The following is a 27740-nucleotide window of genomic DNA, read 5'->3' on the forward strand; positions in this document are numbered from 1 at the left end:
ATTCACAACTGTTGTTGAAAAAGAACAGTCTATCATCTTAACTTTAAAAAGTTGACTAGCTCTCGATGGATAGGAGGTGCCCAGGCAGTCACTACTGAGGAATTCAGGTCACACGATCTTTACTTGTGTGGCAGGTTTTTCCACCCATGCAGAATTTTAAAAAAAGTTAAAAAAAACATTGGGCTGACATTTAGAATTATCTTCCTTGCAAAAGCAATGATGTACATACTTCACTTCTTTAGCGAATAGCAAAATTTTATCCACTAATAGAAGAGACAGGATAATATGAATAGGAAGCACGTGGCTCTCAGCCAGCAGTGCAGATCTAGAATAAGCATAACTGCAGATCAGAATAACTGAGAACTGATTGGAATCACAATAAGCCTTTTTTTCTGTGTCACATGGTTTGTGATCATGGGATAGGCTATTCCATGCCAGAACCTGCCATAATCTCATATACAATCACAAAATATGTAACAATGTAACATAATATTCTATGATTCGGTACATAAATACATTGTAAGACTGTATGTGAAATGTTATTTAACTTTAACACATTGAATGCTAAAATCTAAACTGCTAAACAGTTTAAAAGGACAGGGTTAAAACTGATCACAACTAAGCAACTGACCCTTCACTTTGTTGTATTTTACATTGTGTCTTCAGTTAAAATCTTGTTGGTGTAATACAATGATAAAATGGTTAGAATCTGGGGGAAGATGCACTATATTCATCTATTATGATATGAGTCACAGAGACCTAATGCACGATTTTGTAGGCTGAACTGTGAAGTGCATGAACAAATGTTTCTTTCTTCCATTATGCTCAGTGGAAGACTACACTAAATTTTCGACTGTGATCTCACTCAGAATGTATTGACAATATGAGTCATGCATTTGACAATATGAGTCATGCATTAAAACATTAAATTATCTTGCTGGTTTAGAAATAAGTAGGCCTAGTGCATGTTTGCAGCTAAAGTATGCAGTAAGCTTGTTATTGGACTTCCAAAAGAAACTGCTTGTGCAGCCATTTTAATGAGGAAGATCATGCATGGCTTTGGTCACATTAGAGTAGTGCATGGGCAATAAAAATACTCGAATCATTTGGAAAAGCATAGCAGCATATCTTGCAATATCTTTACAGGTACACTTTTTCATATTAAATAGGTCTAAATGAAAATGGGGTCACTGACATTATGAGTGTATAGCCTTAATATTGATATTTCACCGAAAATCATCTTACGTATGAAAGGCAAAACTCAAGTTTTAACACGATCCTGTCCTCTGAAGTGTTTGACGATTCAAACTAACTTGACCGCACGGGCTCACAGCAACGGTTTTCATCCTCAGACCAATCAGAACATCGCACCAGTCGCTGTAGCCAATCAGGTGCAGGCCCTGCAAGGTGCATTCTTTTCACCGTTATTTATTTATTTATTGGTTGCTTTTATAAAGTGTTTAATACGAAATACTTTCAAAGATACAGTCTGTTAAAGCAACGTGGTTGGTCTGCAATCGTATTTGCGATCTTGGGAATGATCAGTTTGATCAATTAAAGAGGGCGTTGATGTCTTCTCTTAAGAGGCAGCACTGATGATATGAGCGCTCGGGATCTTTCGCTGTCACAGGCAGTCTGTGTTTGTTGACACCGTCATACAGGAGGGCGACACAGAGGAATTAATGCGTATTTAAACAGCAACACAGTCGTGTTGGAAAAACACTGAAGACGAAACATGAGAGGCCTAGGATACTTTGTTGCACTTTTATTCTTTCCCATGACATTTGGTGTGGATTTCCTTGTGGAACCAGGCTCGTTTAACGCGCACCAGGTGTATGTGAAGCCTCCCGTAGCCGCCAGAAGTCTAATCGGGACGGGACCGGATGCAGATATTTCTCGTATCCATCACATCCAGAAAAGGAGCGCAGATGATAGACCAGACTCCTGTAATGGGTTGCATGGATTTGAGACCAAGTTAACTCGCAATACGCACAACGTAAGTTCACTCGAAGCACCGTTGCAGTGGCGTCTCAAAACCTAGAGGTTTTCCCCAAACCCTAACTAGACAATATTTTTGACAGCATTCGTGGTTTCAGTCCGAGAGCTCTCAATGAAAACCATTGAAATATTTATACCTTAAAACTAACTGGTAAATGTTTTTATGTTATGTTTATGCAAATGTTTATGTTAACACTTATTACATTTATAGCGAGTAACTGAAATAATGACTAAAATTGATGATGATTGGTATCAAATTAATATTAAGTAATATTTAATTTTAGGCTATGTAATGAATAAGGACTAGAAACTAGTAAGTTAACAGTAAAAATGTTATTAGTCGTGTCTAAATAATACATATTTAAATGTTCTTTAGCCCACACTAGATTATGTGTAAATAATGTAAAATGTGATTGAAAATGCAAGTTTTCCTTTTTCAGTCGAACATTTTGAAAACGAAATTACTGTTTGAGTGATACGAAGACGTATAAGATTGTATTGTTCTTATTTTTTTTCTGTGGTTACTATCACAGCCCTCAGAAGACGGTTTTTTTTTCATGTTGGTTGTGTTTGAAGTTCCTCTTTGACACGTAGGTGTTGTTTGAATTGCATTAGTTGTAGATCCAGTTAAGCTGGTATGATGACCTGTTTAATTATAATTTTTCCAACCAGCTAGGTCTTTTCAATGCATGCTAATTTTTACTGAACCATACAGCCTACTTTATAATACAAGCAAGTCTTAATATTACAAAATGGAACAGTGAATAACACTGACACTAGTCATTGCAATGTAAAATGACTTCCTTCTCTCAGATAAATTTTTGGTTGCTTCTAGTCAGATGAGCTGAAACAGTCAGGAGGTGTTTGAGGGTTGGTTGAAGCTTTATCTCACCTCTGTTTCACCAACCCTCGGATAAACTTCCTGTTCTTATTACTCACAGACGTGTTAACCATTTTAAAACAGTTCTACTGTGGTTTGTCTTTCTGTTGAAGGTTATCTTGAATTGACAAGAGATGACAGGAACTACCACAGATGCATTAATCAACAGAAAACTGTTTAAAAGTGTTTTAGGATTATACTCGCACAGACTTTTCAGTCTTTATATAGTGTTTGGATATATGTTCAATTCTAGACAGGGTTCAGATGAAGCCCAGAGCAAGAAAGTGAAAGTATTTTAGTCACTTCATTCTTTCCAGGTCTATTGTGGAGAAATGAGAGAAAGGAAGTCAGAAAACTAGCGATTTGAGATTTCATGAGACACATTTGCTTTGACAGTGTAATGGAACCGTTACTTTTTAAACAGATCAATAATACATCAACTTAAAAAAAAACTAATACAAATGACAAAACACCTAAAACAATATTTCTTAAAAATGGGTCTGGGGCATGCTTTTAAACAAAAGGTTGGAAATTTAATATTTTATTTAAAAATATATATAATTTACATAAAAATAAACATCTAAGAAGGCAAAAATCGAGATCTAAATAAATTTTTTTTCCTCTTTAATAACTACTGATTTTATTGAAAAACATGCAAAACACGAATCTTGAATCTTATGGAATAACAAGTTAAATTGTTTAATGATATTGAATATATCAATAATTTTGCCATAATTACAGCTGAAATACCAGAGGTAATATCTTCAAATAGTGTGTTATGTTTTATAATGGGGGGCCTTCAGTCAAAAAGGTTGAGAGACACTTGCAGTATCTAAACCAAACAGATGAAAATATAATACTGTGTTTATATATCATCTTTATTTTCACAATTTATTCCACATTGCACATAGTTGCTTAGTTTCTGATTCAGTGTTTTGTTTAAGGCTGGAATGCGTTTTGCATAGCCTGAAAGTGTCTTTCTAGTACATGCAATAAAACCCTAAATGTGTGTAAAAACTCTTATAGTTTGTCTATAATGATGCATTTTCAGTATGGCTTTTGTTAAATATTAATAAAATGTGTGGGTTTTTTTTTTCAGTTTACCTTTCAAGATTACAGCCGATCTGTATCCCTGGCCTGGGTGGGGGATGGGACTGGGGTGAGTTTCACTTTTGATTAATTATGTGTGAACACTATCATATGCTGAGATGAAGTCATCAGAAGAATCTTCCGCCAAGTTTAATTCACGGTAGATAAAGACATTTTTATCTTAAAGTTTAAATTTAGACTGTTTAGATAATCTTTCCAGATCTCTTTGGCTCTTCACAAGGCTCACAAAGAAACATAAACACAGCTATCAATATGGCCAAATGTCAACTCATAACCAGTTTGACCTGTCTCATGCGCCCTTGCACATTAAAGGCCATGTCGAAAAGTCCTTATTTTTACTCTGCCCATCACTGCAATAAAAACAATACATACACTACCATTCAAAACTTTGAGTATGTAAGATTAGTTTTTTTTAAAGAAGTATCTTTTGCTCAACAAGACTGCATTTATAGCATCAAACATACATCAAAAACAGTAATTACAGTTTAAAATAATATGATAACGAAGTAATATATAAAATATTAGAATATATGTAAAATGCAACAGAATTACTCTAGTCTTCAGTGTCACATCATCCTTCAGAAACCATTATTATATGCTAATCTGCTGCTCAGGAAACATTTCTTGAAGATTTGTGTCAGAGTAAATAACTGTCTTCAATCTTAGGTAGTACTGGCCCTGACAACATTTCATATGCCAATAGTCTTCCTGCGATTCGGTCAGTCTAAACTGTACAGAAGGTGAGTGCTGGTTTTAATCATTTGTTTGTTTTTGTAATACTAATGTAGTATTTGATTGACTTAATTTCTTTTTCAATCCTCCACTCTATGTGACAGTGAAGACTATGGAAAGTCGTTTAAGGATGTCACAGAACTTATCAACAACACCTTCATCAGCACTGACTTTGGGATCAATATTGGTCCGGAAAACTCTGGCAAGGTGGGCAAGACATGTCAAAAATCCTCAAATGCAGCATGTCAATCGCAGTAAAAAATAGGCCAGCTGAACTCTCTGTTCTTTGCTGATTTTTCAATACTCAGAGCAGTTACACAGATTGGTGAAAGCACTTTAAAGTCCTGATATTCTTCCCCACAGGTGATCCTCACGGGAGATGCTTCCGGAGGCGGTGGTGCCAGAATTTTCCATTCAAGAGATTTTGGCAAGAGTTTCATCCACACAGAATTGCCCTTCCAACCACTAATGCAGATAATGTACAACCCTCAAAACTCAGATGTTCTTGCAGCCATCAGCGACACAGTGAGAGACTTTAAAACATTGGTGTTATTTCCTTATAGACTCAAACTTTTTGACGTCAAATGGAAAGTTACAAAGAGCCATTTAATCAGTTTAAGAGTTAATTAGTGTACATTTTTACACTTACTCCAGAAAGTATGCATTATGACATCTTATTGTATTATTATAGTTTATCTCAAAGTGAAGTTCAAAAATGGCATTAACGCATATTGGATATCCTGACTGATAAGAGTTCTTGTTTTATGCTTGTCTAAATTACATAATAGCATATTAAATATCCTTAGTGTAAATATATGCTATTCACTTCCACCTCAAGGATATCTTTTAAAAACAATACGATATAAGGCTACATTCATAGTGCTTTTTAATTTTTTTTATGCTTTTCAAGTGGTGCATAACATCATAACTTTAACTAATATCATCTTACTGCTGTTGTTTCAGCATGATCTCTGGATCTCTAAAGACTTTGGTGAAAAATGGAAGAAGATCCATGAGATGGTGTGTGTTGTCAACTGGTAAGCTTTTTGTGATTGTTAATACTGCTCTAGGAATGAGTTTGTGAAGACACAAGGGTGTTCAGGGTGGACTGACTATATAATAGGGCCTGATTTGTTTTATGTTTTGACCAGAGTTCTGGATCATTCTTTTTACATCTGCACATCCAGGACACACAAACATGCAAATACGGCCAACACGAGACATTTTCTGCTGAGTTACCCTGTTTTTCCACACGGCTCAGCTTTCAAATGTCTGAAGAAGCTTGCCTGTTCCAGATAAACTGCTGCATCAAACTTTGGTTGAATTCCCCAGTTTTTTTTTTACTTTTTTTATTTATGCACTTGAACAGGGAAGTAGTTTTATTGAAAGGATCATTAATTTACACATTTAAGGTTTGACCAAGACTGCGAGGTCTGTTTGTTTTGAACTTTTTAGTTTTTATATACTTATACTGTATAGGTCCTTTATTCCTCCTCTGAGTATTCCTGACTTTAGGTTAGTTTCATTCTCAGTGGTCCCTGTAGCCTTCAGGGTAATCTAGTTTTAAAAATAGAACATTATCCCACCTTTTCTGAAAGACAGGATCAAAACGGCAGTAGGAAATTGGGTCAGATCAGTCAGACTTTATCTTGAGACCTTGAGTTTACAGTGTATGGCATTAGGCATGAAAAGAAGATGCGAAGGTCACACATGAATTCAGAAACCAGAGAAGTCACACCATGCAGTTCCTTTTTAATGGAAATCATATTTTTATTTAAATTACAACATTCAGAATATGCTTGAGTTGTAATTTAAGGAAATATAAGTGTACAGTTTCACAAATCGAGCCATTAGGCTTAGACACTTTATCTACTTAATTAATTCTAACTTGATTATTTATGCCATGGAAAGAAAATGAACAGAATGTAAATAAAGCACTAAAGTGGGTGATGGAAATTTAGAATTTGAAATGGAAAATCGGAAATTTGATTTCACTTATAATGCAGATTACTGTTATTTTTCAAAGGGCTTGGGATGATTTAGTGTGATACCACAAAACAGAATTCATTCGAAGTGATGACTGTGCTGTTACCACAAATGGTGTCACTTCCTGGAGGATGAACACATTAGAGTACCAGAATAGAAAATTATAGTGAGGACAGTTAAATGATACTTCTGAAAAATATTACTGAGAAGAAACCTATGAAATGACTATAAGTTAAAAGATTTTGATTAGAAAAATTCTTGTTTTTAATTTTAGATTTTGCATAGGAAAAAGCAGGAACATTTCAAAATGGTAATAGCTGCTAAAACCATTAAATTGTAACAAAAGAAGATTAAGTCTTACACAATTGTAAATGTAATATTTTACCCAATATAAAAAAATGTATCGCATAATATGGCACATAATATTTTATAGTTATATTGAGACACCGTTTTCTTTTATATATACAGTACAGACCAAAGGTTTGGAAACATTACTATTTTTTAATGTTTTTGAAAGAATTTTCTTCTGCTCATCAAGCCTGCATTTATTTGATCAAAAATACAGAAAAAAATGTAATATTGTGATATATTATTACAATTTAAAATAATTGTTTTAAAATTTATTATACTTTAAATTATCATTTATTTCTGTGATGCAAAGCTGAATTTTTAGGATCATTATCACATGATCCTTTAGAAATCATTCTAATATGATGATTCATTATCAAAGTTGGAAACAGTTCTGCTGCTTAATATTTTTTCAGAACATGTGATAAGTTTTTAGGATACTTTGATGAATAAAAAGTAAAAAAAAAAAAAAGAAGCTATGCTTTTAAAATATTAATATTTTGTAATAACAATATACACTACTGGTCAGAAAGCTACTGCCAATCGATCCAATCCAATATTTTTACCAAATTCTGTTTTCTGGATTCCATTTTACTAGTTTAAATAAATTGTAATAATCAAATCCATGTCTAATTAATGTCCGCTCACTGCACAGAACAGATGCAGAGAGAGGTGACACTGCACTGGGAGAGTGAGACCTTGTGTTTGCGGGGCAGCACTGGAGAAATCTTCCACTTGAATAATAGCTTAGGTTTATCCAAAAAGGTCACTGGGTTTGTCATTATCTCATTAGGATGTTAAGTAAAGATATCAACATTTAATTTTTGATTAGTAATATGCATTACTAAGGGCTTCATATGGACAACTTTAAAGGCGATTTTCGCTAAATTTAGATTTTTTTTGGCACCCTCAGATTCCAGATTTTCAAATAGTTGTATCTCAGTCGAATATTGTCATTTTAAAAAATGTACTCGTATGACTATTTTTGTGGACCAGTGTCACATATAAGGAATAAGTGACGACTGGCTGTTTAATTGTTAGAAAAGAATGCACACCCGAGGTGTTGAAGCAGAGTGCCCATAATATTTCGGGTGTGCATAATATTTTCGAATGTATCTAATAATTCAGTCAATTATCATGCTCATACTATAGTTACCACACCTCATAACATTGTTTAGATGTTTGAATTTCAAGACATTCATCAGGTTTTAGTCCTTAAAATGTTCTTATGAATGGATTACTTTCTTGCACATCTCATCCAGCACCTCCATCGCCAATTCCAAAATGTCATTTTAGACCTAGTAACAGAGGCTTGAGTCATTGAAACCAGGCTAATGCAGCTAATAACTAAGTTATTAGAGAGAGAGAGAGAGAGAGAGAGAGAGAGAGAAAGAGATAAAAGGGAGAGATTAAGCCCAAATTTTAGTTTTAGTTAACTATAACAACCCTGGTTTGTTGGTGATATTCCAGCAGTGTGGCAACGCAGTCCCTCCCTTAAGTCTTGTTTTGACAATACGCCATATGATTTTAAACAATCTTAGCTATCCTGTTACAACAATGCCATGAATTTGAAAGGATAATCACTCACTATGTGACCAGCTTCTTGTTGCATTGTTCATATGTTATTTATAATGCAAAAACATGATTTGTGTAGTGATTGTCACAAACTTTGTCATCTTCCTTGACATTTTAGTGTGCAGCATGTTTGCATTTATTATGCTGCAAACAAATGACTGATCTGAAGTGAACTGACCTGACTCCTGTTGTTTTATGATGTCTCCTGAGTTTAATCTTACGGATCAATTCTCTCTTCCTCTTTTTCACAGGGCAATGGATACTCTGTTCTTTTCCACCAACCTTAACGGATCCTGCTGTGAGTAATGTTTATAGCTTTGTTGATCTACGGTGTGGTGACATGAAAGTGTTTGTGTCAATTTTATGTTTATTTCTGCTTTTACATCCTTGTGAGTTAATTTTTATTATTTGCAATAACAGCTGGAAATTTCAGTTCATAACATATAGTGCAAAAAATATATATGTATATAATATTCAAGCCAGCAGTTGAAATTTGTATTTGCCCATCTTATATTTTAATATGAATTGACTAAATACCAAATATTAGTTAGCAAAATATGAAACACTAGTACATGATCCGCAAATGTGACGATACTACACTGACAGTGGTGCAATCCTCTCTCACACTTGTCCTGAAAGCGGCCATCTTAACGTTGTGCCCAGTCGAGTGAAAGTGTACACTTTTTCACTCTGTTTCCTATATTTGGCAATGAGTGAATGTGCTTTTTTTGCAAGGTGATTGCGCTAGTGTCAGAGAGGATGATGCAGCATCCTGTGAGTGGTGTTGCTCAAGAGCTTTATAATATTGTTTAGATTCAATTTTGTTAGAAGCTTTTTGAATTAGAATTTAGCATCCCACAGTGGATTTGAGTCAGCAAACCTTGTGTTATTACAATGGAAAAACACACCAGCTCTCCGCTCCATGTGGCATCAGCAACTCATTAAACCATATATTTCTGTAGTAATGTTTCTTCACTGTTTGGTGTTTTTTTGTCTTCAGATGATAAAGGGGCGCTGGTGCTGAGAAAGTCAGCTGACTTTGGTGTTAACATTAAGACTGTCGCCGAAAGGATCTACTCCTTTGGGATCGGCGGACGCTTCCTGTTTGCATCAGTTATGGCTGGATCAGGAAACGCAATGCCGTCAGCGTCTGAGGTGCGTGATTGAGGGTCTTTCTGAGTTTCTGGTGAATATAGGAATGCATAAATGTGATGTGTTAACTGTGTGAATGTTCTTTAGGACATGATACGGGCAATTCATGTGTCGGTAGACAAAGGTGAGACGTGGAACATGGCACAACTTCCTCCTGTCGGCCATGAGCAGTTTTATTCAATACTGGCAGCCAATGATGAAATGGTCTTCATGCATGTAGATGAACCAGGAGGTGTGTTTTTGCTTTCTATTTACCATAACCAAAATACACCTGGTTACATTACAACCTAACCTTGTATAAACCATCATAATATTATCTGTGCTGTTATATACAGTAGGTACATTTTATTGGTCATCATTATATAGGTACATTTTATTGGTCACCACTGGCATAAAGCAGTAGCATACTTATTTGTGCTACTTGATAGACTTCAGTGTTTCTGTGTCTTTTAACTGTATTGTGTGTGGGTTTTTTCAGACACTGGGTTTGGCACCATCTATGTATCAGATGACAGAGGCACTGTGTATTCCAAGTCTCTAGAACGCCATCTGTATACGACCCCAGGGGGCGAGACAGATTTCACGAACGTCACTTCCCTCAGAGGAGTCTTCACTACTAGTGTGCTGCTTGAAGGTATGACTACATCCTACACAAGATGGACATATGCTGTCTGTGTATAAATGTAACATCTGATTGCTCTAGGGGGGCTGCATCACTTAGTATACTGTAAATCGATATGGGTAAAAACAATATCACTACAGCAATAGCTAGCTGTTTACTTTTTAAATATAAACTTGAGCATGCATATGATATTTAACATTGCATACACTACTGTTCAAAAGTTTTGGGTTGGTACAATTTTTTTTGTTCTTATATGCTTGCCAAGGCTGCATTTATGATTAAAAATACAGTAAAAACATTTTCAGTTTTCTTATATATGTTAAAATGTAATTTATATCTGTTGTTAATAAAATGTGTTCTAACTAAATAAGAATATTTATATCTTTAAAAACTCTTACTGACCCAAACATTTAAATGGGAGTGTATATATAATTATCTTTATAAATAATAAATAAAAATAGCCAATTAAATGTGAAATCAGTTAGTTCAAACACCTTAGTTAGGGCTTTTCTAAAATGATTTTGTGTTTCTCTCGATTTCTCTTTTCTGCTAAAGATGGCTCAGCACAGACAGTAATATCGTTTGATCAGGGAGGTGAATGGGTTCCTTTGAAGAAACCAGAGAACACAAAGTGCGATTCAACAGCCAAAGATCCAGAAAGGGTAAGAACCACTTTTAAGGGAAGTTAGTAATAAGGGAAGTAATAATTGGCCACATGTGGCCAAATAGTTACAATTCTTGTGAAGACTATCTCTAACAGCATGTCTTTGTTTAGCCTTTTGTTTTACTTGCCTTGTGTTCTCTTTCTCCTGTGCAGTGTAGCCTGCATATTCACGCCTCCTACAGCACCTCAATGAAGCTGCAAGTTCCCATGCTGCCTCTGAGTGAACCTAATGCTGTGGGACTTATATTGGCTCATGGTAATGCACGCACACTTACTTTAAACAGTCTAAAGTCCAATTCTTTTCTGTGACCAATTTAAATATTTCGTTTTTTTTTTATTAAATTGGCAGTTATAATAACTGCCACAGAATTGCAAAAACAATGACTTTTCTTTTTCAGGCAGTGTAGGTGACGCAATCTCAATGTTGACTCCTGATGTGTATGTGTCTGATGATGGAGGCTACACCTGGCTGCAGGCTCTGAAAGGGCCGCACCATTATGCCATCCTGGACTCAGGAGGCCTGCTGGTGGCTGTGGAGCACAACGAAGCCAAACCCCTCTCTGAGATTAAGTGAGCAACCTCCCTTCAGTTTCATTTTAGTATCAGATTTTATTGTATTAAAAATTTTTTTGCACATTGTTAAACTAAATTAAAAAGGCAACTAGCTGAAATAAAATAAAATAGCTGAACTGCATATTTGCCAAGCTGAAAAAAGCTGAAAAAGCTGGGTGGAACTGTCTGTTTGTGTGTCCCTCAGGTTCTCCACTGATGAAGGGCAATGCTGGCATGTTTATAAGTTCACCCAGACACCGGTGTACTTCACAGGGCTGGCCTCAGAGCCCGGTGCCCGCTCTGTGAATGTCAGTCTGTGGGGTTATGAAGATGCTCTGATCAGCCACTGGGTAACTTACACCATTGACTTTAAAGACCTTCTGACACGTACCTGTGAGTGAGCAGTTCTCATCAAACCACACAAAATCCAAGGCATGTTACACTTTATATAATTCAGTTTAGCACAAACTAATCTTTCTGTCTGGTTCCCAGGCCAGGTGAATGATTACGTTCAGTGGCTGGCACACTCAGATGACATCAGCGACCCAGACGATGGCTGCATGCTGGGTTATAAGGAACGTTTCCTGCGTGTGAGAAAGGACTCGGTGTGTTGGATTGGCAGAGATTACATAGTCACAAAACAGCCCACGCCGTGCGTGTGTACACTGGATGACTTCCTGTGGTGAGTGGGAACAGAAGTTATAGCGTTGTTTTTTTGTCTTCAAATTAGACATTTCGGTTTTAATTAGTCTGATGAATGGATCATCATAGTTTTCAAATGTGTCAAATATTTTCTGCTGTCCTCCATAGTGACTTTGGATATTACCGTAAAGAGAACAGCTCCGAATGTATTGAACAGGCTGATCTCAAAGGCCACGATCTGGAGATCTGCATCCATGGGAAAAGGGAACAGCTACAGACCCATGGGTAATGCCCTCTTTATTGTTCTCCGTTTCTTAAGGATTAATGCTTTGTCCTAGCATTAGCCAGTAGACAGTTGAGATTCATCTTGCATCTGGTTAGCACATGCTTGTTCCTGACTCATTAGGAAAGCTCTAGAAACAACATGCAGATTGTTTCATGGTTGTAATTTTTTAATAGGTACCGAAAGATTCCAGGTGATAAATGTGAAGGAGGGAAAGAACCAGAAAGAAGGGTGATTGACCTGAGCACGAGATGCGTTAGCAACCTGCTGGAGCCTCAGATGCTGGTGAGAATGCATTTAGCCTGCTGTATATTATAGTTTAATCATTCAGACATGAGTTTTGAAATGTGTTTTAATTTCACACATTTATAGTGTGTGTGTATATACTGTGTGTATATACTGTGTGTGTGTGTGTGTGTGTGTGTGTGTGTGTGTATATATATATATATATATATATATATATATATATATATATATATATATACGCAAGTGTTAAATTACACTGCGTTCCAAATTATTATACAAGTGATATATCAATAGGATTTCAGTACAATAAAGAGTCACATTTTTGTTTTCTTTTTAGATAACTGGTATAAATCTCAGACAGATTTGGTCAATAGTTTTCCATGTCTTCTTAGGTAAATGGAAACCCTACTTAAAGAGGTAGGTGTAGGTTTCTCTATGTGAGGTTTGGTTAGCAGTGACTGAAACGCAGCTTTAACACAACTGTCAGTCTGCATGAAGAGGATCTTGAGACTCCAGGAGCTTCAAACACCTGTCTGCTGCTCAGCAGTGGCTTTTTAACAGCTGGCATTACAATAAAGTTTATTTGAAAGAAACTTTCCTTAATAAATCTTTATCTGACCAAGATCTTCTGTGCTCCAAGTCACTCACAAATCTTTTGACAGTTCAATAATCTCTATTTGCTTTTCACAAAATATTGTTTGTTTTGATGCCTTTTGCAAGACCATGCCTTTTTTCTTTACTTTTCATCTTCAGAAAGATCTTTCTTCCTCACCATATTTCATGAGAACTGTAACTTGCTTAATAATTTGGAGCAACCTCTTTAAGTAGGGTTTCCATTTACCTAAGATGACCTGGAAAACTATTGACCAAACCAGTCTGAGATGGATACCAGTTATCTTTAAAGATGTGAAAAACCACACAAAAAAAAATCTGATTCTTTATTGTTCCGAAATCCTATTGATATATCACTTGCATAATAATTTGGAACACAGTGTAGTAGGTTACCCAAAAATGTACATTAAAGAACACCCTTATCCTCACATTTAATAATAATATCATTTTAATATTGTTTTGCATTACTTTTAAACTAGCGCTTTTTGTATTTTTGGGCCCCAGTCTACATTCACTGTCATTGTATTTAAAAAAAAAAAATGTCCAGCATATTAATCTAACCATTCTCCTTTTATGTGTCAGAGAGAACTAATACATATAGACAAACTGTTCACAATACGATGCATTTAAAAAAGAAGATGAACTTGCACTCATATACCTCTATTAACTTGTATCTCTGTAATCCACAGACAGATAAATCCAGCTCACATAGCTCTGCGCCTATCGTCACGATCGTCATAGCCATCCTGCTGACCGCTGTAGTGTTTGGAGTTCTGTTTGTAAAGAAGTACCTCTGTGGTGGAAGGTAAGTCTATTCTTCAAAAGTGTTTCATATAGAATATATTTAATTGTATTACATAAAATAAACAACTGTTCTTCCTCTTTATATCTTACAGGTTCCTTGTACACAGATACTCAGTTTTACAACATAATGTGGAAGCCAACGGCATAGATGAACCACTGGACACTGATGTTGCTGGAGCTCCCAATTATGATTTCCATGATGACTCAGATGAGGTACAGATTCGGACCGTTTCACACCACTCAATTCACCTAAACAAGCTGATCATACACCCTCTTTAAAAAAAAAAAGGATTTATAAATTGTCCAGGTTTCGGCTTGCTTTGACCGTTCTATGTAGATCCCACCTTCTTCGATGCCATGATTGTTCATTATGTAATGCCTGCACGCTATTGGTCAAACTACTTTTCAGTCATTATCTTCATCAAGTATATAGAAAAAAGCCAAAACTTGAAAATTGTAGGTAATTGAGAAATCCCAGCCAGGGCATGTCCTGTAAAAAGAGGATGCATGGTCACCATATATTAAGTAGTCTACTTTGACATTTCAAATAGTTGTACTTTTCTCTCAAAATGATTGTGTTTGTTTTTCAGGACCTACTTGAGTAGAGAGCATTCGGTGAGCAGAAGACGCTGCATTTCCTGTCATTCAGGCATTACTGCTGCTTTCTCTTATCTTCCTAAAGCACAAACCAGCTGTCGGCTTTCTCAGACATATAACGTCATGCACTTCCTTGCTTCTCGACCAATGGGAGGGAACCTGGTTGCTTCTCCACCAATAGGAAGCTGTTCTCATGATAAAAGAGGCTTTTGAATGTAACGCTCCCGAAAGCAGTGAAGAAGGGTTTAAAATACTGTTTGTAGGAGTTTCAATTCTTGCTTTTGACATTGGGGTCTTCTGGGCGCGATTCTTGTTTGATGAGACACTTGTAAAATACTTGCTTTCTCTTTATGTACAGATGCCCTTGTGTGAGAGCTAGAGGTATTATTTATCCTCATGGCAATATCAGATTTTTATTTGAGCAGAAATTTTCTTTAGCGATACGATACAATGAATCATATCACACGGACGTGATGCAAGCGTTCCAGGTTTGAATACTGTGCTACTGAACATAGACTGTGTTTATCACTAGAATGTGATCATAACTGCTGTCAATGTCCACTTTGCTGCGTAATTAGTAATGAGGTGCACTAAAGAATATAGCAATAAAATGCTGAGAAACAGTCTATATATTTGGCTTCACAAACTGGGAAATATTTATAATTAAAAATTTATGAACATTACTTTCGTGAAACTGTGTAGCTATGTTTTAGGCTGTGAGCTTAATAATGCAAATATGCAGTTCAGAATTTAATAATTGGGCAAATAACTGTAAAACATGGAGATACATTTCACATATTACACAATTAATTTGTACGCTACTGTCACACTTGAAATAAAGTGATTTCTGCGATGGTTAGGAAAAGTTTTGTAATAAATATTTCTATGAAACAAGCAATGATGCAAATGCATGTAAAATATAATACAGTTGTAGTTTATGTACAAACTTGCACACTTTGCCCGAATCAAATTTTGTAGTTCAGTAGTTTTATTAGCTTTCAACATTTGTGCCATTTCTTGGTTCTTGTCTTGACAGCAGGAAATTCCATGTTATCAAGCAGTAAAAAAGTGACTTTTTTTTTTTTTTACCATTGCGCACATAAACGCATAAAACTTGACTAAGTGACAAAACATTAGCCGCAATAATTTAGCATTTGTGTGCAGCAAACTCCATTGAGGTGAAAACAGTTCCAGTGGTCTGAAGTCATTGAACATGTGATTTAATTTGGAATATTCAAATGCAATAGAGCAATTTAGCACGTTTCCATGGGTATTTCCTGTTTGCATAGATGTTTGATGTCCGATGCTGTGAATTTTCTATTAAGTGTGTATTTAAAAATCAGTTCTACTGTTAATTTGGAGCCATTTTCAAAATTTCTCATAATCATTTATTTAGACATACCTAAACAAAATTCTCCTATTTTCTTAAAATAAGACCATCTCCATTGCAAAGACTCAGATTATGAGTTACGTAGTTTTTAATAGATATACAATCCTAGTGTGTTTTGATTCAAGTGCCTAGCATGAAGGCATAGCTTATGCCTTCCAATGAAATGTAATGTTAAGTAAGAGAACAATCTCATTTCCAAAAGAATCGCCACATCTTGAGATTTGACAAAATTATTCTTTCAGTTGACAAATTATTTGTGTGAACTTTTTATACAACAAAATAACAATTATGCCCTCAAATTACTTAATTCTTGTTCCTAAACTGAGTTGCTCTCCATGCTTGGAGTAGTAAAAGATGCAGTGCAAATGAAATTTGAAATTATATGATTTCCATTGTAACAGTGATTTTATTTATAAGAGGAGTTGCACTTTTCTTGCTGAGCAAAATCAATGTATATATCAGTTGTGAAGCTCTGTACATATACAGCAATTCCGACTTTGTATGTTTTATTTTTGCTTTGTATATTTGGAACAGAACTGTATGTTTGAGAAATAAATTGATTTGTCCCATTGATGTTGTATTTTTTATTTCTGCTTGTTAGTTTGTACGCAAGAGTAAAAAAAGCAAATACGACAGAAAAACTAAAAAATGTAAAGGGAAAAATTATCAAATTTAAAAGTTAGGACAGCTTGTTGTTAGCAAATTGTAACAAGTAATATTCACAAAAGAACAGGCCAAGACTTGAGCAACAAGTGTTTCGATAAACATGGATGATTTGGCAGCATAGCTCAAATTCTGTACAGGAAGTTGCCTTCAGTGTCAAAAAACTCCTTTCCCTTCTGTTCCACTGAACTGGGCTTTTCCTTCAGTGTTTGTGCGATGTGCTCTAGTTCTTCCTCGGTCAGAATCACTCCATCCCATTCCTCCTCTAACTCTGTATCATTGCTCATGTCCACTTCAGCTTTAGAGTCAGGCTGCTCGTGTAAAGTAGGAGTCACTTTCTGTTCAGCTGATAGCTGAGATGGTAGTATGTTCCCACTAGAGGGCACGAGTCCAGTTTCAGTCTCCCTCACTGCGAGCGCTCCTGTACTCAGAGCTGTCAGGGCACCTGTGTTTCCAGAGGGGAGTACGGACTGCTCAGTTTTGCCATCTCTGAGAAACTGCGGCCCACTACTAGCTGACACTTTCGAGTCCTGCTTTAGCTTTCGGACTGCTGATGGGGTGAATTTGCTGCGGAGGACTCTGGAAATGACATCAGGGCTTACAGAGAAACCCTCTGCTAATCTCTCTAGTGTCCATTCTTCTGGGGACTCCTGTTTTAAGTACCTGTAAAATAAATTGCAAGCAGATAACTATAATATTTTTGGGATAGACGTAAGATATGTTATTATATACAGCTAAACATTATTTTATTATGTTATCGCAAGCAGAAATGTACCGAATTTTGTAAGAAAACTGTAAAGATTATATTAAATACACTGTAGTTCAAAAGTGTAGGGTTAGTAAATTTTTTTTTTTCAAAATAAATTAATTGAAATTGAATTCTGCAAGGATGCATGAAATTTATCACAAATTACATTACAGACATTTATATTATGAGTGACGAGTGAGTGAGTGAGTGAGTGAGTGAGTGATGTTCAGCCAAGTATGGTGACCCATACTCAGAATTCGTGCCCTGCATTTAACCCATCCAAAGTTCACACACAAAGAGCAGTGAACACACACCCGGAGCAGTGGGCAGCCATTTATGCTGCAGCGCCCGGGGAGCAGTTGGGGGTTCGATGCCTTGCTCAAGGGCACCTAAGTCATGTTATTGCCGGCCCTAGATTCGAACCCACAACCATAGGGTTAGGAGTCAAACTCTTTAACCACTAGGCTATGACTTCCATTACAACAAAAGATTCCCATTTCAAATTAATGCTATCCATTTGAATGTTTCTATTCGAAGAATTCTGAAAAACGTGTCAAATGCAGCACAACTGTTTTCAACATAAAATAATAAGGAAATGTTTCTTGAGCAGCAATCAGCATATTAGAATGATTTCTGAAGGATCATGTGAGACTGAAGACTGCAGCAATGACTGCTAAAAAATTCAGGAATAAATTACATTCTAAAATATATTTAGAAGGAAAATGTTGTTTTAAAATGTAATAATATTTCACAATATTGCTGTTTTTACTGTATTTTGACCAAATAAACATTAAAAAAAATCTTTCTGACCCAAACTCTTAAATAGGAGTGGCCACAGCAAATAGATGAACATCTAACATGCAAAGCTTAACAAATATTAAAATGACTCAAGGCAAGGCATGTCATGCAACTGAATGCTGGTTATAAACATACATTTATATAAAAATGTTTGACTGCTGTGTGATTGACCAATCAGAATCAAGTATTTCAGACATATTCATACTGATACCTTATCTGCTGAATAGCATCCCAGCTTAGTCGTCTCTCTGGGGCTCCAGGATTGTTCATTTTCTTCTTGATGATGTGAAACTTTGCTGCTTTACGCCTTCTCCTCTCCTCACTGCACAGGAAATAATGTTAATGCACGAAGACAGCAGTATTTGCTTTTGTGCTTCTGTATAAGGACTCGCCTAATAATAGAGTTCATTTTGGCTTCTACTGCATCCATATCATGGTCATCTTCAAACATGTCTTCCTGTTGTCTCTGTTTTGGATGAGAATCAGGATACCTCTGTGACATCCGACCGTATGCATCTCGACTGGCATGCCGACAAACCCGGCAAGCAGCCGGTCCTGGGAGAGGGGCCAGTTTGGTGGCCAACATATGGGCCATTCTCCACAGGGTGCCCATTCTGTACAGTCAGAAACACAAAGACTGTAACATCTAAAATTGCAATTTAATCAAATATAAAAAGGAATCTTTATCAAACAATATCCATAATTCGATAATAAGAGTCTGATTAAAAGTCTGAAGAAAAGCGTACACTGAAAGTAAAGGATTTTTTTTGTTGTGCATTTGTTAGTTTTGAATTTGCATCTTTAGATTTCAAATACAATACATACAATACATTTTTCTCATGCACTGCTATTTTTTACTGGCTGTTGACAGTTTCTGATTTATAAAGTGATAAATGTCTCTGTAAAAACCTTAAACATTTAGCAAAATAATAATAAAAATAATTTTAAACCTAGTTTTATGCAATCTACAGAATTCTCTTCTGTAAATATATGCAAATTGGTATCATGTGCAATTTTAAACATAACATTTCAGAAAACTTGTAAAAAGAAACAACTGTAATAATGTATTGTGCTTAATAAACTGGGAAAGTATGGTAAGATCTATATTTTTTTATTTATACCCTATTCATCTGTGGTGTTTCAAAATAAAATAAAACACATTATTTCATTATATAAAATGTTTAAATTTGTAAAACAGAACATTTCAATTTCATTACATATGCGTTATTTCTACGTTACATCACTAACCAAACGAAAGATAATTTATCAAATTGAGCATTTAAATTTTCCTACAAAAAGGTCAAATTTCCCGTCATGTTATTCATAACCCGAACTTTGGTTTTATACAACCATATAATGTCAAACACTATGTGAACACACACAGAACATAAACAGTGCCTGTAAAACACTCACATGTCCCTCTGCTCTTCTTTCACGGTGACATTACACCGGAAGCATATCATTTAACCACGCATGCGCACCGGTCATTCCGACTCGGATCGTTCACACTCGGCGAAACTCGGCTCCGTTCGCCGATCGCATGCGTCAAGCCTGCCCCCTTTCTTCTCTGTGTGGCTCATTTTGCGCCATTTTGTCCGCACCACTGTGTTGATTGGGTTTTTGAGATCTGTAGTGGAGCCAATCAGAAGGGTACCGGACAACCGGAGAAACGGTAAAGGGTTGCGCTTGCTCTAAGGGAAATGGTAGATGACAACACGGATTGGTTTGTCAGTGACCAACCAAATGACTAATTCTGAAAAATACAGAAATCAAATCGGTTAATGCGAGAGGGAGTGAGCGTGAGCGAGCGCAGACACTGGACATGAATGATAGTGTTAGTGAAGTTCAAAACAAAGACAGACCCGCTAATGTTTGTGTAATATGGGGCTGTTTTTGTACTAATAAAGAGCAGGTTAAATTTCAGCCCATTTTAGTTAACGGTTTGCTCACAATAAGGGGTAACGTAACGATAAATGTTGTTTGCCAGACAAACCACCTAGAAGAGGTTTGTGAAATGATTCCAATATGTAAATTATTTACCTTCTTGTCAACTTTTCAGCCATTAAATGTGTATGTGTAGCTAAAAACATTGGACATACCCTAAGTAGGTCATATAAAATGCTGTACATAATGTTAAGCACCTTCAACAAGGAAACCGATTCAGTCTCAAAATACACCTGGCTTCTGGCCCAACCCTGCAGTTAGGGACAACATCAGACCAACCCTGGTTTTCATAGAAAACTATTATTTGTGGTTATACTGAATAATAAGTGAATAATTTTTTTAAATGTTTTAATGACAAATTAGGTGAGGAAGGAGAGATGGAGCAATATACTGCTACAACCAGTGGAGATCAGATAGTAGTGCATGCTGCCAATGGACAAATCCAGCAGCAGGTAAGAACCAATGTAAACAGGTTGCTGTTTAATCAGTTACTTTTAATATGGGAAGAAAAATACATTGAGTGTGGTTTTTATTTGTTTTTCCATGCATTTTTAAACTTATCTAAATTGTAAATTCAACTGTATATCAGGTGCAGTAGTAAAAATAGCAGGAAAGAAATCTGCTTCAGGAAGTGCTTTCCAATTAAAGGAAAGGACTGCGTAAATAGTTATTGTAGTGGCCTACAGTATCTCTCCTTTGAAGTGAACTTTCTCAATCCTGATAAAAGCAAGGTTTATGTGACACAAGCACACCCAGTATGTTTTGCAACATGCTTTTAAACAGAAATGTGAGTCAGAAAAAAAATATTTGTTTTTCTTTGAGATCTATATTACCTTTTTAGGTCTGATATATATATATATATATATATATATATATATATATATATATATATATATATATATATATACAACAACAGTAATAATAAAGTCAAATAAAAATTAATTAAAAATAAGTAAATAAAAAACACAGGAAAACTTTACTCCTCCTATTAAAAAGTTGCTAAACTGTTAGGAAGCATAAAATAAAACACAAACATTAGTAGTGCATTTAGTAGTACTTTAAGAGATGATTCAGAGCAAGGTGTGATGTGGGAATGTCCACAGGCTCAGGGCACCGTAACAGCTGTACAGCTGCAAACAGAAGCACCCGTGGCTACAGCTGCAGGCCAGCAAGTGCAGACGCTCCAGGTAGTTGTGTGAACTCCGACCTTCAGGCTTGTGATGTTGCATGCATCATGTCACACTGTCTGTGAGGATGTGAGCTCATCAAGCATGATTAGCTTTCACTTACAACAAATCATGATCCGGGTCCGGGTCGTCCAGTGAGCTTTCCATGTTCCATATTGCCTGTGGCATCAAAGCAACTGCTCCAAAGTCTTCGCCTGTGGGATTCTCCTCTTTTAATGTGTCTGGAACAGAATTTATAAAGAAGAGCTTGTAGAATAGCTGTGGACATGTTACTATAAGATCACTTGTGTTTGTCTTCAGTGTGTGTTGCACGTTATAACCACTTCACAGTGATCACACATGAGTTCACAGCACTGTATGGATTTTGATGAACTGCATGATTGTCTTTTGAGTGGATTCTCACTACGATCATGTTTGTGTAAAAATACAAACATGGAATGGAAATCTATCTACCTCATGACAGCCGTTACCACCAGACCAAATTACAGGGCCCTTATTAATTAGTATTATTTATTATAAATTAACCTGAAAAACTTGGCTGGATTTTTCAGGTTCCATTATAAGTGTTGCCATATACCCCCGTGTAATGCCTCCAGCTACATGTGCAGGTCTAATATTGTGTTGATTATCTATATCTGACCCTAACGTTCAGTGTGCGCTCAGGTCCAGGGTCAGCCGCTGATGGTCCAGGTGAGTGGCGGGCAGCTGATTACATCCTCAGGTCAGCCCATCATGGTACAGGCCATGTCTGGAGCTCAGGGCCAGACGATCATGCAGGTGCCTGTGTCTGGAGCTCAAGGCCTTCAGCAGGTAAGTGCAACTCTGCTTGTCAGTGTGGGGAAAGCCACTTCAACAGATAATGATCTTAATATCTTACTATTAATGCTAATAGTTGATGATTTTATGAGACTTAAAAATTGTATTTGTTATTTTATTAAGCATAAATTAATTTTTTTGTTATTTTGTGTGGTTTATAGATTGTATTGTTGAAATCAATATCTGTCTTTGTTATTTTTGATTTGATCGTATATGTAGATCCAGTTGCTTCAGCCGGGTCAGATTCAGCTGCAGGGAGGTCAAACTCTGCAGCTGCAGGGTCAGCAGGGTCAGGCTCAACAGATCATCATACAGCAGCCTCAGACTGCCATTACTGCCGGCCAGAACCAGGTCTCAACACACTCTATTCTCTTCTCTGTTTAGTTGGATTATACTTGGATTTGGAAGTATTATGGATTTTAATGCCCAAAAAAAGAGGAAATGCTGCCCTAGTAACTAAATGACCTTAGCTTGTGCAGCCGATAAGGCATATTTTATTACTTCACACAGGTTTTGTCGTATGGACTATATAAGTGATTTTGTCTTGTGTTTCACAGGGGCAGCAGATTACAGTTCAGGGACAGCAGGTTGCCCAAACAGCTGAAGGACAAACTATTGTGTACCAGCCTGTGAATGCTGATGGCACAGTTCTGCAGCAGGGTATTTAAATACATACAACATCTGGTCTATCTGTCTTCTATTAATGTACAATTGTACATAATGTACAATTAATGTGTTAAATCTGGCATGAACAACATAATATGGATGATCAGTCACGGTTTGACAAGCATGATTATACCTTTCTACACACTTGTACTGAAGGTTATTTAGGTTAGAACTATTTGTTCTTTCCCCTCCATAGGCATGATCACCATCCCAGCAGGCACCCTGGCAGGCACTCAGATTGTCCAGGCAGCAGGGGCTGCTAACACCTCCACAAACAACAGCGGGCAGGGCACAGTTACCGTTACCCTGCCAGTATCTGGAAACATGGTGAACGCTGGGGGAATGGTCATGGTAAGACCTCCTGATGAGGTATCTAACAAACTTAAACCATCCCCTTAATACATCATCAGAGGTGTGGGGATGTGCATGCTGTGTTAAGTCTCAGTCACCTTGCTTTTGAGCTTGCCTTTTCACATGCAGAAATACATTTTATTTTACCTTAAAGAAATTGCTCACCCAAATGTTTTTCCAAATGTTTAAGTAATTTTCGCTCTCTCTGTATATAATCAGATTTTTTATATTTTAATTTATTTCAGTTACCAAGAAAACAATCTGGATCTGGGATCCGGTCTGTCGAGTTTTAAAATGACAAAAAAGTACCATGAGTGTATCAAGAAAGTGGTGAAATTGAAGTAATGCAAAACTCAAAATTGACACCTTTAGATAAAATGATATCAGTTTGATGTGAGCAGTCATCATAGATGATTTTGTTTCAGATTAATTGATGATGAAGTTTGAATATTCAGAAGTGGGACTGAGATACAAGAGGTACAGAGGAGGGGAAGTTTATTAGTGATTTGCATCATCTCAAAAAGCTATTTTATGACTTAAGAAGATTTGAATAGAAATATCATGCCATACTTTCAAATATAAATTCAAACTGGCCACTTTTATAGAATTAATGGTGAATGGTGCTTTCTGTCATTTGTCACCATAGATCCCTGGTTTCACTTTCATTACATGAAGAAAGTGACTAGGATTCAGTTTCTTTGTGTCATACAGGTTTGGAATAACATGAGGGTGTAAATAATGACAGAGAATATATATGGGAACTATTCTTTTAATACATAATAAAACAAAATAATAAAAAAATCCTAGGTTTCACGAATCTTACTAGAATTTGATGATTTACTCAGAAGCAAGTGATAAGTGGCGACCTCCATCCACTGTGTGTTAATCTTTAGCACTGATTCAAGTGTAAGGCTCTTCACAAATGATCCACTCAGCTGTTCTGTGGGTGTCCCTTTCTCACACTAGTGTGTCGTCATATTTCAGTCCATATTACATTAGCTGTCACCTGACTGATCACTGGATTGCTAATAATTTGATTTGATTTGATTGATTGAAGTTGTTACATTTGCAAATACATTTTTATGTGTTGGACAGCAGACTGAATTTAATTCTGTGTGCTCCTTTCTTGCCCGCTCTGCCAGATGGTGCCTGGTAGTGGTGCTGTGCCAGCCATCCAACGAATCCCTCTGCCAGGGGCCGAGATGCTCGAAGAGGAGCCGCTGTATGTTAACGCCAAGCAATATCATCGTATCTTAAAGAGACGCCAAGCTCGTGCCAAGTTAGAGGCAGAGGGCAAGATCCCTAAAGAAAGAAGAGTGAGTCTTCTTCCTCTGAATGCCAAAATAGGCATTTTGACATGAACTATGGCTCATATCCAGGCTGATTCCTTATTCTCTCCTACAGAAATATCTTCACGAGTCACGGCACAAACATGCCATGCAGCGGAAGCGTGGTGATGGGGGACGGTTCTTTTCACCGAAAGAGAAAGAAGAAATGGCCTTGGCCATGCAGGTGAGAGCGCAGGGCCATGTCAAGCAGGAAGACCTACGCAATGCTACCGAACTCACAAGTGCACATTGGCTGCCCGAGCACACTTCTCCCCTCACATAGACGCTCATCTCTGCTCTCATTGAGCTCCTTAGCAGATTCATTCTCGCTCCTTTCTATGTGTGACATGCTGCCATTGACTGCTTTTGCACGCATCACCTCCTGTGTTTTCCCACACTTGTTGCCTGCTTGAGTCTGTCCCATCATGTCTCATTGCTAGTTAAGCATTCGTGTGTGCAGTCGGCATGATCAGCTGTGTGGTATTTTGTGACCTGACTATCTGAACTTGCCATATTTAACAGAAAAAGATAATCTCTTCACTATCATGACATAATCAGGATGAAAACACTGATATTTACTGCATTCTATTGATGCAGCTTTTCAAGACTGAGAATTGCTAATGTTATGGGACTGACTTTATCATGTGATTGTGATTGTCTGTTTAATCCAAGCACACTATTATTATTATTAACAGGATGGTGGTTTAAGAAAGCATGAATGCTTGTCATTGGCAAACTGTGTCAGTTTCAATTATGAAATCACTGCATAAAAAATATGAAAAAGATTTTTTGAGGGACCAGTTTAAAAGAAACATTGTTCGAATATATATATTTATATTTGTTGTTTTTCTGCATTTCTTTTGAGGAAGCATTTCTGTTGTTAGTTTTTTGTTTGGATTGGATCTGGTTCTGTCCATGTTATTGGATTTCATACCTAAGCAGTGTTGTCACGGTGTTCATTTTTGTCACATGTTGTGATTTTTACTCTCTGAATAAACATTCTGACTGACTTCCAAAAGGTTCACTTGCAAAAAGAACACTTTGTATCCACATTACACTACTGTTCAAAAGTATAGGATCAGTAAGATTATCTTTCTTTGTGTCAGTAAATACAGTAAATGTTAAAAATTCTATTTCACATAAATGCTGTTCTTTTGAACTTTATTAATCAAAGAATCCTGAATAAATGTATCAGTCCCTCAAATATATTAAGCAGCAAAACTTTTTCAACTTTGATAATTACAAGAAATGTTTCATGATCACCAAATCAAAATATTCGAATGAGTTCATGGGGGTTCACCTGACATTGAAGACTGGAATAATGGCTGCAGAAAATCAGCTTTGTGATCACAGGAATGAAATAAAAATATGAAACACTTATTCTGAATTATAATATTTCGTTGTATTTAATATATCATAGTTTTGAACTAATAAATGCAGCCTTGATGAGCACAAGACACTTTTGAACCATAGTGTAAACTGTATTGTGATGCATATTCCTGTTCATCAAGTCTTGTCAAATCATTTTTATTTTATTTAACGTTAAACAGGTCTATAGATCAGAAGTCTAAATAGCTGCCCTTCTCGGAAATCCATGAGTTGACAGCTTGCTAAACATAAACCTTTCACAGTTTTCACTTGGTTATTCAGTGCTTTTCTTGATGCTATAAATCATGGTGTCCCAACCCTAGTGAAAACGCTTGTGTGTGGAATGCTTTTAGAGGTCCTGAGCGAAGCATAGAAGGTAATGATTGACCCTCTTCCTCTCCCATTTCCGTGCAGGAGCAACAGGACCAGAACCAGACCGGAGATGAGGCCGTGGCACAGATGATCCGGGTGTCATAGCACTAGAACTTCTACTGTTTTTTTTTTAGTGACTCTGAAGGCCTACATTTTCACCATTGTGAATCACTGTCTCCAAAGAAACACTAAAAGTCAGTCCTAATTCATCATGGCCTGTGTTCCTCCCTCTTCCACTAAAAGAAGGGGCCCATCTGATTTCGCTCTTTGGTCTTGTATTTCTCCAGAGGATACACATAGAGCCATTACTGTTAATGTGCAGCGTAATGAATTCAGCTTGTGGTTTAAAAAGCAATTAAATAGCAAAGCATAAATTGGTGATCAGCCCATAGAGAGAGAGAGAGAATACGCAGTTAGTAATGAGGTGGCAGTAGAACAAACTAAATTTTGGCAATGAATTGAGTGAAGACCAAGGCGAGCTGTTTGATTTTCTACTTTTTTAACATCATGGACAGTTCTTGTCAGGTTTATGAACTTATAAATGGAAAGTTACATGGAAATGACATAGGTTTATCTCTTACAAGCTAATTGTGGTGTTGTTAAGCATGTTGTAGATGTTTGGCATGGGGAAAGTGGCACTGGGAAAACAATACAGACTAAAAAGGGCAAGATTTTTCGGAAATCAGCCCTCATCACCAAGGAAACATCGGGTGTATAATGTGTTCTTGTTTTCCAAGCTTTTAATACAGATTTCACCCGTATTATGAAGTCCTTTTACATTAGTGTTTTGATATAAAATTCATTTGTAATTTGAGTGAGGTTTGTGTATCCAGTCACTGTCTTCCTGGCTAATCTAGTTCCTACATGGAAAGTTCATGTGAATGGAGTTATGTTGGATATTGAAGTCGTCTAAGCTGTATTTTGATAAAAATTTTGTGTGAAACGCATTGTGAAATATCGTGCTTTGTGAACTTGTCTTTATTATTATAATCTGTGTGAGCTCAAGAAGTCTGTAAATGATCCTAATTCAAACAGTGTTTTAATCTACTTAGCTGCGATTGAAATCAGATATATCAAAGTAGTGCCATTGGCTCTCAACTATGGGGATGGGGCCCGGTAATTCTTACAGTCATTTACATTTATTTATTTGTATGTATATATATATATATATAAACATTGCTGAGAAATATATTTTTTACAACAAATAAACGAGAGTTACATATCAGCTTAGTTAAGAGGAATACTATCTTGGAAAAAGAGAGGCAAAAGGTTAAGAAGCACAGTTTTAAAGCGACAGTTCTCCCAT

The 27740-nt window shown here is 36.5% G+C and overlaps 3 protein-coding genes across 11 annotated transcripts; 2 read left to right on the plus strand and 1 right to left on the minus strand.

Annotated features, from left to right (window-relative positions):
* The first annotated feature begins 1459 nt into the window (after positions 1 to 1459).
* On the plus strand, positions 1460 to 15951 carry LOC132097751 (sortilin-like). Its single transcript, XM_059503653.1, has 20 exons — positions 1460 to 1996; positions 3978 to 4037; positions 4655 to 4728; positions 4825 to 4927; positions 5084 to 5245; positions 5684 to 5757; positions 8881 to 8927; positions 9630 to 9784; positions 9869 to 10013; positions 10260 to 10415; positions 10959 to 11065; positions 11221 to 11323; positions 11466 to 11637; positions 11825 to 12012; positions 12112 to 12301; positions 12430 to 12546; positions 12721 to 12829; positions 14092 to 14207; positions 14299 to 14419; positions 14797 to 15951. The coding sequence occupies exons 1-20, from the start codon at positions 1736 to 1738 to the stop codon at positions 14809 to 14811; spliced, it is 2475 nt and encodes an 824-aa protein (XP_059359636.1). The 5' UTR covers positions 1460 to 1735; the 3' UTR covers positions 14812 to 15951.
* An 811-nt stretch (positions 15952 to 16762) lies between these two features.
* On the minus strand, positions 16763 to 19947 carry ngrn (neugrin, neurite outgrowth associated). The gene is made up of 4 exons (XM_059503664.1): positions 19816 to 19947; positions 18791 to 19016; positions 18614 to 18720; positions 16763 to 17519 (listed from the first exon to the last, which is right to left on the minus strand). Exons 1-4 carry the CDS (start codon positions 19863 to 19865, stop codon positions 16982 to 16984), a joined length of 921 nt encoding a protein of 306 aa, XP_059359647.1. The 5' UTR covers positions 19866 to 19947; the 3' UTR covers positions 16763 to 16981.
* nfyal (nuclear transcription factor Y, alpha, like) lies at positions 19947 to 27389 on the plus strand. 9 transcript variants are annotated; one of them, XM_059503659.1, is made up of 10 exons: positions 19947 to 20074; positions 20710 to 20798; positions 21450 to 21536; positions 22197 to 22343; positions 22569 to 22700; positions 22907 to 23009; positions 23212 to 23384; positions 24509 to 24682; positions 24771 to 24878; positions 26477 to 27389. In XM_059503659.1, the coding sequence occupies exons 2-10, from the start codon at positions 20724 to 20726 to the stop codon at positions 26537 to 26539; spliced, it is 1062 nt and encodes a 353-aa protein (XP_059359642.1). In that variant the 5' UTR covers positions 19947 to 20074; positions 20710 to 20723; the 3' UTR covers positions 26540 to 27389. The 9 variants fall into 9 exon arrangements, with proteins under 9 accessions (XP_059359642.1, XP_059359643.1, XP_059359646.1 ...); XM_059503660.1 differs by having other exon boundaries at positions 23212 to 23366; XM_059503663.1 differs by lacking the exon at positions 21450 to 21536 and having other exon boundaries at positions 23212 to 23366.
* Positions 27390 to 27740: the final 351 nt, after the last annotated feature.

The sequence above is a fragment of the Carassius carassius genome, chromosome 21 (assembly GCF_963082965.1).
Source record: "Carassius carassius chromosome 21, fCarCar2.1, whole genome shotgun sequence".
Lineage (NCBI taxonomy): Eukaryota > Metazoa > Chordata > Actinopteri > Cypriniformes > Cyprinidae > Carassius > Carassius carassius.